Source organism: Alosa sapidissima, chromosome 5 (genome assembly GCF_018492685.1).
Source record: "Alosa sapidissima isolate fAloSap1 chromosome 5, fAloSap1.pri, whole genome shotgun sequence".
Classification (NCBI taxonomy): Eukaryota; Metazoa; Chordata; class Actinopteri; order Clupeiformes; family Clupeidae; genus Alosa; species Alosa sapidissima.
The window spans coordinates 9,490,949-9,511,723 of record NC_055961.1 but is presented as its reverse complement, the minus strand read 5'-3'; the positions used below and the strand labels follow the sequence as shown (position 1 = coordinate 9,511,723).

At 43.9% G+C, this 20,775-nt stretch overlaps 2 protein-coding genes across 14 annotated transcripts in view; one reads left to right on the top strand and one right to left on the bottom strand.

Annotated features, from left to right (window-relative positions):
* Positions 1 to 1,152: 1,152 nt before the first annotated feature.
* LOC121708775 (HAUS augmin-like complex subunit 3) lies at positions 1,153 to 8,276 on the top strand. Its single transcript, XM_042091660.1, has 6 exons — positions 1,153 to 1,342; positions 2,055 to 2,828; positions 2,939 to 3,151; positions 3,760 to 4,148; positions 6,389 to 6,653; positions 7,198 to 8,276. Exons 2-6 carry the CDS (start codon positions 2,091 to 2,093, stop codon positions 7,402 to 7,404), a joined length of 1,812 nt encoding a protein of 603 aa, XP_041947594.1. The 5' UTR covers positions 1,153 to 1,342; positions 2,055 to 2,090; the 3' UTR covers positions 7,405 to 8,276.
* Positions 8,277 to 11,277: 3,001 nt separating this feature from the next.
* Positions 11,278 to 20,775, bottom strand: part of nrxn2a (neurexin 2a) — a 207,242-nt gene continuing 197,744 nt past the window's right edge. For 9 of the 13 annotated variants that reach the window (XM_042092085.1, XM_042092092.1, XM_042092088.1 and 6 more), the window contains 3 exons: positions 18,857 to 19,185; positions 16,046 to 16,124; positions 11,278 to 14,418 (listed from right to left, as the gene is read on the bottom strand). In XM_042092085.1, the coding sequence (XP_041948019.1) occupies positions 13,565 to 14,418; positions 16,046 to 16,124; positions 18,857 to 19,185 (1,262 nt within the window). In that variant the 3' untranslated portion in view covers positions 11,278 to 13,564. The remainder of the gene's footprint in view (positions 14,419 to 16,045; positions 16,125 to 18,856; positions 19,186 to 20,775) is intronic. The other 4 variants (XM_042092095.1, XM_042092096.1, XM_042092098.1 and 1 more) reach the window with 2 other exon arrangements.

Sequence of the window (20,775 nt, the reverse complement as noted above, 5' to 3'; positions counted from 1 at the left end):
AATTCGATGATCTCTGACCATGTAAAAATCTTTCCGTCTGTGTTCATTTTCCTGAAGGGAAAATTTACTGGTGTTGTGGAGAATCACTGTGGCATCTTTCTAGTTTATACAGTGAAACACTCCAAAAACTCTAAACATTGATGGAGATCATAAGCAAGCGAAGCCTGAAGCCTGAAAAGTAGGCTATTTGTTCTGTCAACGAGATAAAATAATATCCCCTGCCTTTTATTTTTGTGTGGAAATTAATTGTCTATTGGAGAAGACATGGAAATAAATAAATAGTCTGGGGACAAAAAGACTGATATGGGCTCTGTCCATAACCACCTAAGAACAGTCTACTTTATCAACTAGTCGGGAGACCAACATTGGGCATACTTTTGCTATGTTTGTGCACTGAAGGAGAGGGATGGACTGCACACACACGTCACAAACTATGCGTACTTCTTTTTTTTTTTTGCAATCATGCTGATTGCACTTGTAACTTATCACACTTGGAAAACATTTAAACCCTAAAGTTAAGGCACTTTGTCCAAATGATATGCCTATGCACCACAATGCACATAAGCCCTATGGCTCCCCTCAGTGGCAACCGGTTTTACTGAATATATTTTTAAAATATGATATTACAAAAATCTGTTGAAAATTATGCATTTCCTTTACAATTACCAGAGGAAACGATTTGGAAACAGACAGTATTTTTAGTAAAGTAGGCTATGTAATAATTTAAGATAGGCTTCAATCTCATCTTGTTTGGGGGGCGGTGTTTTTGCTTAAAGGGGTGGTTCAGGATTTTGGACATAGGACCTCATTTCCAAGTAAGCAAGTGTGATATTTATCAGTGTCTCGAGTGTCCTTTGGAGTAGGTAAGACTGTTTTTAGTGGCAGGCTAGCACATACCGTTGACTTGCGCTAGCCTAGCACCTGCGAACTCTGCAATTAGAACGACTGGATGAAACGTGTTGAAAACGGTCTCCACTGATAAATATCACACTTGCTTACTTGGAAATTAGGTCCTATGTCCAAAATCCTGAACCACCCCTTTAAGCAGATTGATTTCTGCCATTATATTTCTTTATGACACTTTTCATGTCAGGATAAATACACACGGCACGCTATCTTCTAGTCAAATTTTAGACGGAATCACAAATTGTAGACGGAATCAGACGCAGTTGCTCTATACTGTTTGTCCTCTACCACTTGCCGTAGTATAGCTCACTGATGTCACACTGGCGGTTTTTTTGCACTTAGAGACGGATATGTACCTATGATATGTGCCGATATGTATACAGTAAACTAAGTCTCAGCAACAGCAAGCATTAATCAGCCTTTTCCAGTTTTTCAGGTAACGTTAATGTTATGTTGTGTGTTGTGTCATGAAACGTTTTCGCAAGAAAACCAGCTTCTCTGTTACACAACGTCAACAGTGAACTTTCTAATAATTTACATCTCTGCCAGCTAGCTAAACTAACATTAGCTAAACCTAGCCAAAGAGTATATAAGTACTCTTTGACTTAGCTGAAGCATAGGCTGTTATACTGTTATACAATCTATGAGCTTAAGCATATTAAAAACATATGATCATGATCTAACGTTTGAACAGCAATTGGGTTCAAAGATATCAGTTAACTCACTAATTCGTTTGTTTATTACTTGGGTAAGAGTAGCTAGCGTAAAGCATAACGTTCTTGTTTGGTTAACTGTTCAGACAGCTAATGTAGCTGACGTTGTGAAATGTAGACACAAACCATTAGTGGTTGGTGAATGTCATGGTTTACACTGCTAGGGCAGCATTGTTGTTGGCCGTTGTTAATATTTTCAGTTCTAAAGTGTGCAGTTGAACACATTAATACATGCTTTTAACTTGTTTAACTTAACCATACACACTGTTGTTTAGCATTGGATCTTTTGTGGCTGCTGCTTTGGTTTGAAAATTAATTTATCTTTATTGTCATAATAGTTTCACTTTTGAATGCCCATTGTATTGTATTATTATTGTTTATGTTGTTATTGTTCCTAAAGCAGTGAACTAGTTAATCTCTCTCCTCATTCTTTAGTGTATAAGTTGATCCTACTTGAGTGAACGTGACTTTATGATGAATGGGGCTCGCTTCCTGGAGATTCTGGCTCACCTGGGTTACCCAGAAGCCTCTTCCCTGAATCCCTCAGATTTCGACAACATCTTTGACGGTACACCAGAGAACAAGGAGTTCATGCAATTCCTCAGCAGTCTGAGTTCTCAGAATGTCCTGTCAGAGGAAGAATACCAGGCTTACCATGCCTTAGAGGCATCTGGTAAACCCATCCTGACCGAGCAAGTCCTGGAGGAGATGGAGCTCCTGAAAGGTCCTGCAGGGCCTGAGGAGAACAGTGGAGATGAGGAGAACAGTGAGGAAGATGAACTGAAGGGTAGGAGCGTGGAGCAGCTGCAGGTGGAGCTGGAGGAGCTGCGCAGACACCAGCGCTTGAGGCAGAAGCGCCTGCATCAGCTGCAGTGCCTGAGGCTCGCGAGGGACGACCACGCCGCGGCCGTAACGGGCTACACGCAGAGCCAGTCCTACAGTGAGGGCGACGAAGGAGGGGACACAGTCAAGGCTATCGCCAGGGAGAACATGGCCACCAACGCTGCACTCCAGGACCTGAAGGAGGAGGTGGACAGGCTGCAGAGGCTCACACTGATGAACGAGGATGAAGCGGGGCGGCAACAGCAGGAGCAGATGATGATGGATCCGAGCGTGATGCCTTCAGCTGCTTTGCTCTCCCAGCTTCCGTTGGAGCCGTACCTACACAAGTCACATCTCACCCATCAGTGCATTATGGATCACTACAAGGTAGGGGTGACCTCTTTATTCAGAGATTAATTTGAACTATCGACTATCTTATGATTTTACACAATTCTAACAATCTGAAATCTAACTCATCCTGGCTACCCTCACCTCAGGCGAGATCTACCCTGCTGGAAGAAAAGCATGGGGTGGAGAAGAAGGTGGTGGATGGGGGAGAGGCGCAGCACCTCCACACCAGGAATGAGATGGGCAAGCTGCAGGCGGCACACATGCTGCTCCAGGGACAGCTGCTCCAGGCGCGAGCAGAGGAGGCTGGAGCCAGTGCTGCCAAGGAGTGGCTCAGCCAGCAAAGGCATTCAAACGTAAAGGTGAGAAACGGCTCAGGCGAGTTCTGTTTGAGTAGTGAGGCACATACCGTCCTGTTAACCTGGTGAGATGCACAGATTGGAGGAACAAAATATACTCTACTACATTCCGCTTACATCACTTACACCATGACATGACAAAAACAGGAGATGGATGTAGTTACTTGATACTGTATTTACTTTATTTGATGTTTTACTGATATGTAAATGTTGCAAAAGTGGTGCAAAGGTTGATGATGAGGTTATTACGATACACACTTAGTACTTAGTACACAGTAAAATAAAGTAAAAAGTAAAGCAAAATGAGAAATAATATGAGAATCTGCAATAGTCACTTAAGATGCTATATCTACATTTTGTTGACCAATTGTATTTACATTTGCAAATGTATAAACATTTGTCTGTAACATTAGACAAATAGTTGCACGCAATGTACCAGAATGTTGTGCAACCCTTACAAAATAATTGACTTCTTACAGCATACAGACACCACTGACACCATGTTAACATCATTCCTGACAATGTTAATCCTGTACAGGAGTTTATTACTTTATTGTAATAATCTGACACTAATATTGACAAGGCTCCTCTCTCTCTCCACCGTGTCCCAGCTGTCGCCCCCCGACCCTGACGGCGGCCCTGCCCTAGCTAAGGAGCGCGTGTGCTCGGCACTGTGGCGGCGCACCCAGCAGCTGTGTGCCGGCGTGCTGAGGGGCCACACGGTGGAGCAGGGGGAGCTGGCGGCGCAGCACGCACGCCTGCAGGAGCGTCTGCTGGGGGAGCTGCTGTGGCAGAAGGCCCAGCTGGACCTCCTCGAGCACGCGCTGCAGCAGGAGCAGCGTGGACACACGCAGGCGGCCGCCCACATACGGAGCCTGGCGCTGGGGCTGAGGGAGGAGGCGACGCGGGCCACCGAGCGCTCCAGAGGGCTGGAGCGGCTGCAGGAAGATGCTCCGCAGGCTGACCCCGTCCTCAGCTCCACTGACCCCACAGTAAAGAGGTAATGGACGTCACAGAGTGGGTTCATTCAGAAAGAGGACACAGTATTCATCACACTTAAATAAGCATCAAAGCTCACCAACAGTCAAAACAAGAAAATCACATTTTCATATTTATCATATCATTATTATCATAAAAGGTCCTCTACAACAGGTTGATGAACTGCTCGTGGTTAATGCTGCCGCGATTAGTCGCCCTAATCGACCATGAAAATTAGACGGCAATTTTTTCAGTCGAAGAGTCGTTTTACTATTGACCGCCTATTTATTTTTGGTCTCAAACGGCTCACTGTAATGTTATATTAACTATGTTATTAACTCTTGAAAAGTACAATGACTGTCTTTGGATGTTAAACAGGCTACTAAGACTTTGGCAGTCATGTTTTAAACCCTGCTATGCACGCACACTGTTAACGCCAGCAGCAAAGCTGCGTGCCTGCCTGCTTTCAGCGCAATTCATTATTAGGCAGAGCTAAGTGGGGGGAGCTAAGCTAGTAGGTTACGCTAGTCCAGACTCTGACTAATATAGTATTGTGGAAATTGAAATAAATGAAGTGAAGAGTGTCTCAAGTTGACAACGCAACGGCATGTCATTCAAGCCAACTGATAAAGTGAGGTAACCTATGTGGTAAGACGCGCAAAGTGCCTGTAGCCTACTTGGTTTGAACATGCTGATGTTAGGCTCATTTGCAAAGTCCTCAACTCCTGTCGCCTTTCAAAGTCCAGCGTTTCTCAAACTATGGGCAGCGCGGACCAGCACCGGCCGTAACGTGGACACTGCTTGTCGGGATCCGCGGAGTGAAATTATTCCCGGGGCTTCATCTGATAATTTGCTGCGCAATTGATCAAGGAACCGCGGACCGAGAAAACGTTTCTGCAATCAGTAGGAAATACTTTGTGGTATGAGCGTTCATTCAATGCGCGAGAGAAACTGAAACCACTTGATAACGTTGGTAGCAAAGCTCCAATTCATCCTATTGGAAGGCTATTTAATTATGAAACTACATTTAATAGAACAATGTGGATTTATGCAACTTCCATAAAAACAGAGCACAGACTATACACTATCTAGAGTATTGTATAGTCATTTGAATAACGTGGCTAAAAGCTTGTGGCATAATTAAATATGTCAATATTCTTTCCATTTGCCTACCAGTGTATGATGCTTGCATGAGGGAAACATCTCAAAACGATGACACCCATATAATTGCTGTTGTTTTGATTGTTTTGTTGTATTTATCATGCAACCATGCAAAAGCAATGGAACTATTGTAATTACATTTTACATTAGTAAAGCAGTCCTCTGATGTGCATGTTTTCACAAACTTTTTGTGAACAATGTTAGCACTTTAAACACTGGCTGCTTTGAAGTGCATGTATAACAATATAGTAACAATAATAACTATGATGTGATATAATGATAATTTGATGAGGGGTGGGTTCATGTAGGTGGGCCCAAAGTATGCCATGACCGGGCCTCAGGTCAAAGAAGTTGTCTATGTCCATGGCAACACTGGCATACAAATAAAGTCTATCAAAGGTCTGACATAAGGTAGCATTTTAAATGGGTGTTTTTTTTTAATACATAATGTTTTTGAACAGTTTACTTACAGTGATACAGCTTCTAACAAAAGTAGGTTGATATATATTTTACGTTTTCCCTTTAGTTGAGTTCAAAATAAAACGAACACAACAAAATAACAAACACTTGATTTTTAAAAAAATTAGTCGTTTAGATTAGTCGACTAATCAAAATTAGTCGAAAGATTAGTCGTTAGAAAATTAGTCATTAGTGGCAGCACTACTCGTGGTATCATGTGACATGTAGCAGATTTAAGAAAGGCTATATACTGCTGTTGGATGGGCCATTTGTCTTGTGTTTGTGACCATTTGTTGGCAGATTTGTGGGTAGCATGCTTGTTAAAGTTAATTTGAGTAGCGGCTTCTGAATGTGTTTTTACTTTGGATTTTGGCATAAGGGATTTTAACATCTAATCCTGTGTATTAATGTAATGTAATAGCTGTAAATGTTGTAGTCATGCTATGGAAAAAGATCTCAATGAAGGTGCAGGCAAATTGGTGCTGGGAGGTGTTCTGTTTCTCTCTGTGTCTAGCCTCCTCCACTCAATGCACACATGCTCTGCGGTTCTGTTTCTCTCTGTGTCTAGCCTCCTCCACTCAATGCACACATGCTCTGCGGTCCTCTTTCACTCAATGCACCCATGCTCTACCGTTTGTGCAGGTTACTACAGGTGTGCGAGGCTCTTGAGAAGACAGACGGCTGGTTGGCTGGTGCGGCCGACATCGGCACTGTGGCCTCCGAGCGTCAGGCCGAGCTCCAGCAGCTGGCCGAGGCCCAGAGCGAGGCGGTGTCCGAGCAGCTGCAGCTGGTGTCGGGCCTGGAGAGGGACGGAAGGCGTCTGGAACAGTGGCTGGAGCCCCCGCAGGGCACCGCGGCGTCCGCCTCTCCAGCCGCCACCCCCTCCCAGCTCTGCCCTAGTGCACGGGTATGTCTGAGCGCCACACAGACAGGTCACACACCCGCCAACCGTCTCCTTATACACACATGCTGACCATCAAGGTTTTAAAGCAAACACACGCGCGCACACACACACACACTTACATGGTCTTGTTAAGCACACACTGACACAGTTTCATTGCACACGCATGCTAAGCACATGCTGATGCTGTCTCAACACACACATGCTGACAGACAGTTTCATCACACACCATTTTAGTCTATCGCTGTGGATTTTAGGTTGGGGTGCTGGGATTCTGTCAATAATTAAATGCTGTAGGACGACGAAAGTCCAGAAAAGGGACAGACTACAAACACATCAGAGTACTGGAGGCCTTCAAAAACAGGATGAATCATATGTATCCATATTTTGCCATCAAAAAGCAATTAATATCTCACCACTTCTTTCTTGTCATCCTTTCTGTTCTGTCCTTCATCTTCCTCCTGTCCCTTTTCTATTTCTCTTTCTCTCCTCTCTCTCTTTCTTTCTCTCCCTCTCTTCCACCCTCCCTCCCTTCCTCCCTCTGATGTAGGAGTTGACTCAGCTTGTGCGGGAGCTGGAACAGCAGTGCGGCGCCCTCTACAGGCAGCTTCAGGAGGTGACGGCAGACCGAAGCTCCAAATGCACCAAGGTGGAACGCAGCGCCACCCTCAGGAGAGAAAGGGAACTGTACACTCTTTTCCACCTGGATCCTGCCACTCTCATTCGAGTGGTGGAGGACCAGGAGAACCGAGAGTAGAACATGAGAACATGAGCAGCAGCAGGCCCATGCCTGCACTGAAAGGTGCCCTCTGAATAAGCTCATTCACCTCAATTAGAAGAACTGCTCAGGTTACTGCACCAGCATACTGTTGGTGATGGGAATGGATTTTTAGATTTTGTAATGATAAGTTTATTCTGTTAATTCACAAGTTAACTGACATTCGCCTGAAGACGTTTCTGACTAGAATATGGCCATGTGAATGAACTCTTTCTTCATTTTTCCATCACACTGGCTCTCTGAGGTGTCACTGAGCTGACTGAGACAGTGATGAAAAAGGTGTTGATAATCATACCAAATGAGGAGATGAAATTGTTGGCTTATATATTGCAAAGTTCTTATATTTTCATTTTTTACGACGTCAGTTGATTTATGTCCTTAATGAGTTCCACATGAATTGTGTGAATATTAACATACCATGAAATGCTAATTTGTATACTACTTATGTTTCCTGACAAAGTTTCGCATTTCGTAGTTATTGACTTAAATGATAATGCATTTTAATGAATTTCAATGTAACAGAAATGAAAAGATAACTAAACAATTCTAAAGACCCAAGGCACAGTCCCTTGTCTTGTAATTCCCAGTGGATTGTTGTGCTTTTTTGTATAAATGTATTCAGTCTGAAGCTCAGATAACAGAGCGCCCCCTAGGACCCCAAAGTCCTGATCTTTCTCCCCAGTAGCTCCCATGGTCAGGCCCTGGAGGCTGCTGACACTCCCGAGGACGTGACGGGAGTGCAGAGTGGGCCCTCACTGAATTGGACATTTTGTCTGCTACAGAACTCATTTGTTTGCTATGACCCGAGGCACGCCTGCTGCACAGTTTCTGTTCAGTGGCAGGTTTAGCTACAACCTTGCGTGCATGTGGGCACCATGCATTTGTCATAATGCGCTATGATCTATCACACGTACCGTACACATAGTTAAATTATGTCATAATTGAAATTCTGTCACACGTGAGGCTGAGGTGAGGTGACCACATTTTATGCACACTTGTAGTATTTTATAGATGTCATCAAGGTTTGAGCTGCTCACGAGCAGATTTATGTGAGCCCCACATAGATTGCTAATCATGTCTGGCAGTTTGATTGCACCTGAGCCCACATGCACAAGATGCTATACTACCCCTTAGCCTGAGGGTGGCAGTAACACACAGCGTTACACTGGAGGCGTCTGGATGCTGTAAAGCCGTTTTTAGACATTGAGGTTACCCCTCAGGTTTTCAGCATACTTATTTAATAGAGAACCTTCATTTGGCTGTGGGATAAGCGATAAGTGCTCCGTACCTCAGCTAAGTCATTCAGCAAGGCAGAGAGGAGTCTAAAGTCCCAATGCTAGATAGGCAGTTTGGCTTTGGAGGACTGGAAAAAGATGATGTCGAGGGGAAATCGGCGTGTTTTCAAAATGGTTCATTCACTACATGATGAAAGGGATTGGTAGAAATGGCCTTTGATCTGTCTATTAGGTGCTCGCAGATGGTTATCGAAGAGCAATTTTTGATTATTTTTTATTTTTTGCATGAAATGCATCATGTCAGTCTCATCACTGTTCATACTAGTCTGCCAGCCTAAGTTAAGTCAGTGTTGTCAAAACAAAGCAGTAGAAAATGCTTCATTTTATGTGACACAAGTCTATCTAATCTAACTAGGCCATCTCCATAGCCAAAGAAATCTCTGAGTTTTAATGATTTGCTTTGAAAGATTTTTACAAGCTCTTCCTCCACCTTTTACTGCCATACAGAAAAATACTAGCAATTTTTACAGCAGCCCAACAGCATGGGGGTAAAAGGGACAAAAAGCACCCACTCAGTGATTTCCTCTGTGCAAGTGTGTAGAACTAGCAGACCTGAAGACAGAGGAGACAAGCCAAAGCAGAACAGAGCAATTGTGGAAGGTGGATAGCGAGTGCAAAGCAATCTCGGCAAGCACAGAGAAAATGCCTGTCCATCTTCAGGATGCTGTGACTATGTACCTGGAGACCAGAATTGATCAAAACTGAAAAAATGATAGGCAACAACTAAATGTCTTTTTCTCTGTGCTACCTCTTTTTAAGCATTTACCTCTTTACCCTGTGCTTTCTGAAAGGATTTCCCTTTCAACAGGGATTTTAATTGGTAGTGTAGGAAACCAGCTAATTTACAATCCAGCCTCCCTTCCTCTGGTGTGCTCCTGAGATTCAGGGTAGTTCAATAGCGCACATGGAGCCACTTATTGACTTATTGGATTGGATGAAGTTAGGTAGTGCGTGATTGGATGAAGTTAGGTAGTGCGGGATTGGATGAAGTTAGGTAGTGCGTGAGCAGAAGCTGAAGAAGTGAAGGCCACACTTGGTGTGAGGCTGTGTGGGTTGTGTCTCTCTGCTGGCCACACTTGGTGTGAGGCTGTGTGGGTTGTGTCTCTCTGCTGGCCACGCTTGGTGTGAGGCTGTGTGGGTTGTGTCTCTCTGCTGGCAGCTGTGTGTGGAGCTTAATCTGTTTCAGGACCACGGACAGCACCTGATCCCACAGTCGTTTCACAATTGCAGCGCTGCAGTGAAGCTAGTTATGAGTAGAGCGCCACTGGGCCTGAAAACCAGTGTGTTGCCATTGCCCACGTGGTGATTACATGGATGGGCACGTGCTGAGAGTTGAGTCTGTCGAGAGAATTTTCGCAACCAATTGTTACCCTCTACTTTCCCCCGAGTGTTTACATTAGATGCGATGAGAGAACATTTCACTGATGCAGGGTGGCACATTTAGTGGTCAGGTGCTGACTTTCAAACAAATAAACAGTGCTGTTGTTGACGCATTCTCTAGAAATGGACTGACTGCTTGAGAGCAATTTGATGTCCGCACATTAAACATTGACACACAGTCTACTTTAGTGTCGTGTGTGCCAAGTGCTGTTGAGTGGAGCTAAAATCAACAGTTCAGTTTGTTGTTGTTAACAAAGAGCATCGGGGCATCAATGTCAAAAATATTCTGAGGTGCGGTATGAGATCGCACCCACACGTTTTACATTAATGTGTTGATGTGTTAATGTGTTCAGGAGCATGGTGATACTGTGAACATAGGCCACATGAGAGGCTGGCGATATCTTCAGTAGGCTGTTGGCAAAACAGATGTGTATTCTGGTGGATATGCGGGACAGCCCAGTTGCATAGCCAAGGATGAAATAGGACATGAAAAAAAAAGTTAATCCATTTATGTCTATCTAACTTCTGAGCGTTTTTACAGAGTGGGATGAGGACTAGGAACAGTGGGCAGTCTGTCAGTTTGACTACACTGGCCTGTGGCCACGCCTAAGCTGATCACTCTAATAACCACTACACTGGCCTGTGGCCACGCCTCTGCTGATCACTCTAATACCCTCTGGAAAATCCCCACAGCTCCAGGTAGATCACTAGCTGCCACGTACTGTTAGTAAATGACCAATGTGTGTAAAACATGGTAGTTACCAGTATGCATACCATCCATTCAGTGTTCTTCATAGCTAAATAATGGAAATTACCATTCACTTTTCTCCACTGTTTTAGTGTTGAGACCAAATAAAAACACAGAGAGGATTTTACAAAGTGTAGAGCCAAGTGTATTTCTCCCCTCTGCCATTTTATACAGATTTAGGTTGATCTCACAGGAACACTACACTTGAACATAAAGAACCACAGCACACCCTGGACAGCCTGTGTCATACAGTATATCTGAACGTTAAAAAAATATCAAATAAAAAAGCAATGTAACAAAAATAATTTATAAAGCATGGCTTTGTATGGTATGGCTGAATCATGTGTGTAGAGAAAATAATAAGTATTCAACTGAAATCAGGTGCATGTGGAAGAAGAGTCCATTCTCCTTGGTTCATGGAGACTGTTGTTATTTGATTCAGTATTTATTTTATGTGGCAAAATTACCATATTACAGTGTAAAACATGTCTGTCATACATACAGGGTCAATTAAAACAAAAACAAAAAGGCTGATCAGGAGAGTGAGCACAGGAAAAGATTGCCTCCAAACCAAAGTGAGAAATATCTAGACGATACATAAATTGTTTAGTTTTTTTTTTTCAGAGAGGATTTCATTTTAATAATAAAAAATTAAACACAATTCACATTATTCTGATTGGAAAACACTTTTCATGAGACAGATTTATTTTTTTCAACTCTTCGTTCCTTCACTGTACTTCATGTTGACTTTGAGGAGAGGAAATGAGGCGTCTGAGCACAACGTTGGCCACGTCCCTTTTTCCTTTCCACTGCAGCGATGCCAGAAAGTTCTTCCAGATTCACTTTCACCATCCAAAAAGATCCCTTTCATATTCAATGTCTGCAGTTACGTGTCACTGGGGATCTGGCAGAAGTGCTTATTGTGGCGAATGAGGAAGCCAAGAAAAGTCTTCCGAGTGTTTGTCATTGTCTGAGTCTGTCTCATGGAGGAGGAAACGATTACACGCACAGAAACTCATACATATGCACACATGAGCTCGCTCACTTTTTCTGGCACACTTACACACACATTTTTGACAATGTCAAAAGATTTTGTCTTATGTACATAAATACAGTGTCTTTTAACTTTTGGGCTTTTTTCTTTCTCCTTCCCTGCCTATCTCCTGCTGGAGTCAATAACAAACCTAATTCCTTCAAATAGACAAAAAAAAGAAAGCATCCGGACTGTTAACTCCCAGTTGTATAGTATCCTACCCCTTTTTTGTGACTTAAATCGGGACTTGATAATTTTTTGTTCACTGGAGGCTACACATAAATGAAAGCACATCTCAGTAATAGTGGACACACTGCACGCACACTCTCTCCCACCTGTTGGCATAGAGGAGATGGTAAGGTGGTAAGGCGGTGCATTAACTGGTGTTAACCCTTAAAGGTGTAGGTTTTTGAACATTCTAAGTTCCGCAACAATTGAAGGTTCTAAAATTCCATGTTGAATTCAATGAACCCAGATATTCTTTAGAATGTTATTTCCCAACATTCCCGTCACACCGGTGTGACGGTACTCCTTTAAGGGTTAATCGGCCTCGCTGGAGAGTCCCAGGCCACGTCAGAGCAGGCCGCTTCTTTTAATCTCGAGACTGGAATAATGGACCTCTGCTTTTAACAAAAATAAGCCTGTGTTTCATGTCAAAACTTCAACCAGATATGGTATAACATCAGTTCCTTGCACCATAGACTCCCAGTTTCAAAACTGATGTCTTTTATTTTGTTCATTACAACACTAGTCTGAAAAGATCAAACACTAATTTAATAACAGATTTCAGACCACTGGGACATTACTGCTTCAATAAAATTCCCTTTTAGGCTAATAGAATATAACAGTGGTCTTATTGGCCATTTGCATGTCTGTCTTTGTCCTTTAATGTACTACTTACGCTTTCCCTTTTAAAAGTTCAAAGGGCAGAGTTCACAGTCTCCCTTTAGTTGAGATCAAACATCTATGTAGAGCCAGTCACAGCGATCAGCAGTAAGACAGCTGTTCCCCACAATTTGGGTGGGTGGGGTTGGGGGGGGGGGGGGGGTAGCAGCTTCTTGCTGGTGCAGAATATGTCCCTCAAACCTGAGCGCAACCCTGGTTCTCAACAGAGAAGACTCTGCTTGTGCAAAGCCTCCCCAATTCACAATCACTCTCTTGTGGCTCAGTAGCTAGAGAAAAATAAACAGAAATAAAGATGGACCATTGCTTCTTTTGACTGACCAGGGGATATACTGATGTAGGTCAGATAAAGCAGTGCCTTCATTGTCACAGCACTGTTTTTACTTACATAACTGTTCACAAATGTACCTTGAATGTTGAACAGAAAATGTTAAGCAGAGTTTAGCTGTGCTTAAGTCCTGTGTCATGACCAGGAAAGTTAGGAGCACTGTTATGTGGTCTCTAACCTTCTACTGTTTCGTAATATAAAAAATAGCTGATAACCATGTGATGTTGAAATGGAGCTGGTTTTCCTCGTGTCATTATGTAAGTCTTCATAATGACAACAGGACCACACTGATGTCGCCAAATGTATAAAAAAACCTTCATGATTCTGTTTATTATTCTGCATAAAGTGTGGGAATGAATGTGGTAAAATTCCCCTGACCACTATCTCCTCCTCTCCAACCCTCCTCTCTCTCCCTCTCTCTCCCTCTCTTTATACTTCTCTATCACTCATTCTCAGACATAATATTCCTTATCTTTGTTCTTTTTGCTCTTAGTGCTCGTCTTGGCGACGGTCGCCGTGGTGCCGGCCGTCTTCTCCTTCACCACAGAGCCGTTGCTGTCGGCGCCGGGGTTGCTGATGAAGTTGCGTCCCTGGTCCACCTGGTAGGAGCCCTCGTCGCGGTTGCGGTACTTGTACATGGCGTAGAGCAGGATGAGGATGCAGAGGGCGGCGGCCGCCACGATACCCACCACCATGCCCGTGGTGCTGCTGGACTCGCGGATGACCTCGGCCACGCCGGGCGGGTTCTTCTCTCGCGGCGTGGCGGGCTGAGCTGTGGACACACGGGGGAAATCAGGGGGTGAGTGAGTGAGGCCCGCGGGCGGCGGGTGGCGCGAGGCCGGTGGTGCCGGCGGCAGCAGCATCTGGTCGCGGGTGTTCAGGGTGTTCATCTTGCCTGCGGGGATGTGCAGCTGCTCGGGGTTGCTGGTGGGGCCCGCGCCGGCGGCGGCGGCAGCGCCTCCCGGAGGGACGGCCCCGGGCTGGACCCCACCCTCGCTTCCTGCGGCGGCGGCCGGGGGAGGGGGCAGGACTGTCCTATCGGTGACCATGGGGGTGTTTTTGTAAAAGTCCTCGTCGTCGGACTCGGTCATCTCGCCCGAGCCGAAGGCCGAGACCTCCACGGGCTCGCCGCAGTCCTCCTGGTCGGGAGGGCAGGGGGGGCGGGGGGCGGGGAGGCCCTGGGACTCTTTGGTGGTCTGGAGGGGGGTCAGGGAAGTGGGGGGCGAGGGGATGGCTGGGTAATATGTGATGCCAGACTGAGCGTCTTGGGAATCCACAGTCAGCATGGGAATCACTAAGTCACCTCCTAAAGGAAGGGAGAGAAATGAAAGGAGTTAGAATCAGTAAAAGGCCATGCCTGGTGATGACTAGACTACTGTTGTATACTCAAGTATAAAATAGTTCTATGGCTTAGTCTGTTACAGATTGTGATCGTATGTCTTTGCATTTGCTCCTAACATTTATCTTAGCATAATTACTACTTCAACATTTTCTATGCATTTATATATATTCTGAGTAAAATAGCACAATATCTTCAAACTATTTTCCAAAGAGTCTTCTCTTTCATCTCTTGCATTTTTCTTGGCTTCTTTTTTTTTTTTTGCTTAAATAAGATAACATACCATGGAGTTTGGGTCACTTACATCAACAAATAGGCCGCATGTTTTTTGCATGGGAAAAAAAGCAAATTACAAAAAAAGAAAGCTGTGTAAGATTGTCCTCACAGAGAAACACATCCTTTCCCCAGCTCTCTTGGTCTTTCAGTGTTAACCAGTCAGACAGTCAGTCTGACGTGCAATCACAGGACTTTCTCTCATAGTGCTTGGCATTGAAGCGAGTACCATTATGGTCACATGGGGGTGTGAGTAGGGGCTGTCCAGGGAGAGATGAAAGGGTCCCGGCACATTGACTTCATGAGGTAGGGTTAGTGGGGGACTAAGAGACGGATTTAGGCAGGATATTGTGTAGGGATGGGGTGGTGTTAGTAACCAAGGATGGACAAATGACATTGCCATCCTTTTAGGGAAAGCAGGAGAGCTAAGCTTCCAACCACAGGTACACAGGACAGGTGAGAAGATCCACCAAATATGACTTATAATAATCTCACAGCAGTTACTGTAGGTGGGACTATAATGAAAATAACGGAAAATTGGGCACCTAACATCTACAATAGTCATAACACATTGGAATGAATATTAAGAAAAGATAAACTGGGGAAGTGAGTGATAGATTATTTGTCACAACAGTCTTGAAATCTAACACATGCGGTAGCTGTCAATTTAAATTATTGCCTGTAAAATGTCAGTGTTAAATGTAACACAGTCATGAGATGAATTAAGGACAATCACATTATGTTTATTTTCACACTTCATCCAATAGCATTTCATATCTAAGGATATTTCACTATAAACAAAGTGCTATAGTTATCGAATCATGGTTTAATATTAGGCTAAATCTAAATCTGTGGGCCTCTCTCTTTCACTATGTATTATGATACAGACTGCAACATATATCCTGTTATTCAGTTACAAACTTGTAGAAACTGTAGTATAACAATGGCTCTGACTCTTTTGAATATAGACAAGCTTGGCAGATTACTATGCATCTCTGTCGAATGAGGGGTGGTTTCTAAGCTCTACCGTTGACCTTAGAAACCAGTGGGGAGGCGCCAGCATCTTAATGATGCCACCCAGCCCCTGACAGCACCTCTCTTGCCTGTAGCTGTGAGAAATTAGGAGGGGGAAAAAAAGCTGCTTCTTGGTGCAAAGTAGGTTTATAATAAGCGAGAATAAGAACAGGTCTGTCTGCTTGCCCTCTGTCTTGGCTTTTTTGTGCTGTGCGTTTTTTTGTGATTGTCCCTACCCAGGGGGAGAGGGGACATTTGGGTACCCAGGGAGGAAGCAGTGGCCACGGGGTGGGAGCCCCGCACTCACCTGTGCCTGGCTCGCATTCCTCCAGGTCCTCGTCGTCACTGGGGCACTCGGCCGACGCCACAAGCAGGTCATCGGAGCTCTGCACGGGGAGAGAGAGTGAATATTATCACCGTGGCTTCTTTGATTAAAAAGCACATTGCTATGACTGTTTGTGTTGAATGGACACATTCGAATGGGGGTCCATATCCATGAGAAAAACACCCTGAAGAAGATTGCATTTCCATGGAAGGAAATCGCTGTGCTGGTGCCATCCACCTCTTCCCGAGAGGAAATAGCCACTTTGTGTGTGATTGACATCGCTTCATCTCTTCCATTATCATGTAGACACTTCTAATCAAGCCCGTGCTAATGAAGCGAACCCATGGCTTTTCTGTTTATGCAGCCGAGCCCAAAGCAACAATTATCAGTCAGGGCTACTGTACAGATAAAACCCTGTCAGTAGAGAGGACTTGACTGACTCTCTCTCTTTCTCTCTATCTCTCTCTCTCTCTCTCTCTCTCTCTAAGTTTTAAACACATATCACAAATATTGCCTGCATTTGCCTGACAATAACAAAACCTTTCTATCCATCTCAATGATCATCTCTGTCCCTGGGAAATCAAGTATCTCAGTCAATCATGTTGTGCTTTTACTGTTTTATAATGTGTAAACAGTGTATGTGTAATGTTCTTGTGTTAATATTTGATTATAATAATTAAAAACATGTTAGATCTGTTTAGCTGTGGAATATTTACAGCTTATCAGCCTCCTTCACAAACTATATTTATTCAAGCAGCATCTTTTGGCAAAACAAGACTCATAGATTATCTTTACTATGGTATGGTACTTTTAAATTGCACTAATTGCCACTGTAGAATAACTAATTTGCAACATGAAAGGTTAACTACAAGCTATGTGTCACTGGCAGGCTGGAACACATAACCCACTCTGATTTAGGCAAAGCAAATGGTGCATTACGACTCAAAATGTTACCTTCCGGCCCCTGCTCTGGTAGAATATATGTGGGAGCAATAGCAACATGGTGGTAGGATAGGGAAATGTCATGCAAGGAAATGTGAATTTATACATTCTGAGAAAATATTAACCTCTTCTGCCAAGCTTCCATAGAACAGCAGATAAAGGGCCCATACAAAAATCATGGCACCATCAGCAAAGCAAACCATCAGACGGCGGCTCTGCCAGCATGAGCTAATTTCTTTCCGGAACATTTCTATAGTTTGTAGGTCATGTTGGCTATTTGTGATGTCAGCAGACTTGATGGTAAAGTCAGTCATACTTTGTTACTCTGAGAGGCTAGTTTATCCAAGTGCTTTCATGCATGCCAAGGTCTGTTAGCACTTCTCACAAAGCTGTACGCTGAGCCAAGAACAGTGAAGTGAACAGTGACGAACAGGGATGGACTTGGCAACTCTTTAAAACCTTAATTCCTCCTGTCAGCCATTCAGAATGTATTAAATCTAATTTCATTGAATTAGTATTCCCGTTCAAATATCGTCCGCTTTTACAAGTAATTCCTATAACAAGTCACGACAGAATTTAGGCTGATCTGCATATATGAAAATGAGTATGGCAAGCAATTATTACTTAGTCACGGACACATTTGCCAATGTTTTACATGGGCCATCATAAATGACAAATACTGAATAAATTACAGTGTTGAATAATTGAAAACTACACTAACTCCTGTATGATGACATTGATGATAAAAACAGCTTTACATAAGATATGCCCCAGGCCTCACTCTGGTCCTGCAAATATAACGGCCGCTGAGATTGAACAGTCAGTAAGTAATGCAATAGTCACTTGCTTCTGTCTCTACTTCATCTTCATTTTCTATGCCGCCTTGGACAAAAAGCGCTTGCCAACTAAGTAAGTTTCATAGTAACTATACAAACTGTGTTAAAGTACATGCATACTTTCATATAACTAGTATTTCACCCTAGAACTGAGACATAATTGCTTTCCTAAATATGTTAAGTTTAAATATGCATTCTACTTTCTGGTAATGCAAGGTTTGATTGGACTGATTTCTCATGGGATGAAGTTGATGAACAGCATATTCATTGGCAAGGCATGAGAAAATTGAGTGTTCATTACAGAGCACCTCTTAAGATATTGCATCTTTAAAACTCAATTTGCGCTGAACACTCTGATATCCTAAAGCTGTTGGCTTTAACTTCTAAACCTCTGGGCTCAAAATATGACTGGTTTGCCATATGTGTTGACTGTGAGGAGTCCTTCAGTAAGTAAAACATGATTGGGAGGGATTAAAGGACGTTAGAGGGAGATGGTGAAGGAGGAGACAGAGCATGTGTCCACAATGACAATAAATCGGAGACTAATTCTGAAGCTAGCGCAGCCCACCGCATGTGATCATTTATGGGCTTTTAGCGAGACCCCCCGTCTTGTCCACCGCAGCTTGAAAAGTCCCAATATCGCATGACCGAGAAAAGGTCAAAAGATTTCTCTTATCTCATTGCCCATTGTCTGGCATATTCGTTTTCTTACCACTGGATCCTCGCAAAGTACTGATCCAGTTTGGCTTCTCATATATCCACACCGGCAGCCCCAGAAACATTAATATTTGATCAGGATCGTGGCAAGAGGCCCCCGTAAAATGATGGGTCACACAGAGCCCTGGCTGCCTCACTCGCAGCTGGAGTATGAAAACTAATGGTGTGTTAACGTTTAATGGAGTCTGCTTCAATGATAATAAGTTCATTTTCACTGACTCTCCGTCAACCTCTCTCATCCGCATCTCCACCCCTACAGTACCTCCACCACTCTGCGTCCCCATCTCCCCTTACTGACCTGTGTGATGCTGTCTTTCAGACTCGGGGAGCGCTGTCTGCGGGTCGTGGTGGTCGCCATGGTGGTGGTTGTCTCCATGATGGTGGTGGACATGTCGGCGGCGGCCGGCGGCGTGGCCGAGGTGGTCTCCGTTGACAGGATGGACGGCGCGTCGCCGACGAGGCGGAGGTTGCCCTCCACCTGGACGTTGGTGTCGCCCTCGGCCGCCAGCTTCAGCACCTGCAGCCCGTTGTAGTAGAGGCCGGAGATCTGGCCCTGGAAAGGACGGCTTTTGTCCTGGCCACCGATCTTAATGGCCGCCTGGCTGTTAAAGATGGTCAGCTGTCGCCCTGTGATGCATCGGAGGAGTATGTAAAGAGATACAGACAGTTTGGAGAGAGAGAGAGAGAGAGAGAGAGAGAGAGAGAGAGAGAGAGAGAGAGAGAGGGGGAGGAAGAGAGAGAGAGAGAGAGCGAGAGAGAGAGAGAGAGAGAGAGAGAGAGAGAGAGGAAAAATAGAAGGAGCAAAAAGTGGCACATTATTGAATCTGTCCCTGTTTTTCAGGGACCACCAAGTGATATGAAAAATGTATTGCTTTCCACCTACATTAATACTGCCAGCACAAGTATGCATGACAGCCTCAAAAAAGTAGTGGGGCTAAAGAGAACACTACGAAACACAAATCAGTGTAAAATAAATGAGCACATATCATCTATGCCTCTGAAGTCATATGAGACTTCAGTGGGAGATAATGAAGGAAGGAAAGTGAGTGGAACTGGAGGACGATATTAATGAGAGTGCAGAGAGCTTCTGAGGATGCTTTATTTAGACACAGAAGCCTTGTTTCTTTTAATCTACATGGATGATGATCTGATCGGCCACCAGCTCCAACATTAATGGGTTCCCACCACCTTCTACGTAGAAGAAACCCCCCCCCCCCCCTCTCCCCGTTCTTGCTCCATGCATAGACATATGGCCTCAGATCCACAATAATGAATTACACACACACACACACACACACGAACACACACACACACACACGCACACACACAGACACACAGACAGAGTGCAAATGACTTGGGGTCCCTCTGTATACCTTCATCTTTGCAATTAATTATTTGTAGACTGAAAGTATTAGCTGGGAAGCAATGAAAAACTGCACCACTCAATTGGAAAAAATTAACTGGATTGAATCACACATATATGATTCAATATATCCAGAATTATAAAATGCCTATTGTAGTCTACATTTAATGTTTCAATAACTGGTTTAAAGATTAGCTTCCAGTTTCCATTTACAGATATATCAGTCATCATATTACGAGTGTAACAGTCAATGCAGCCTTTATTGGAAATTATTTAAACTAAGATAGCCAAAAGCTAATATGTCTATCTTGCTTGTTTGTTTAGGAAGTCACTGAATGACTAGCTGTTTAAAACTGGCATCAGTCCAGGCTAGTGTTGTCTATTTAAACTGGTAAATGATGTGCTCAGCCTCAGTGCATTATCAAGTAGGCTGCTATAAGGCCACTGGTAAGAGCCTCTTCATGGTTAATGGAGGGGATCCTCAGGCGTTTGAGGGCTACAAGTTAAATGAAGTTAGTCCAGTAAGGTGGCGCATAAAATAGAATATATGAACAAAAAAAAAACATACTACACTGGTATTAAACATGTTATTTTACTGTGTTCCATCTGTGAGATTCATTTAATACTACTGTACACTGACATTCATTTCTGAAGTTTACAAACGAGTCGCAGTGATGCGAGAATAAAACTGAGTATTTTTTAGCATCTGTTAGCGCTTCCTCCTCTTATTTTAGCCTTCACCTTTCTGTAGCGGATTTAACAGCTTCACAGACGTGTTATCTCAGACTTGCTCTTAGACACTAGAGCCTTATGGAGATGTTGAAACTATAGACAACCTGAGCAAAACAGGGGGG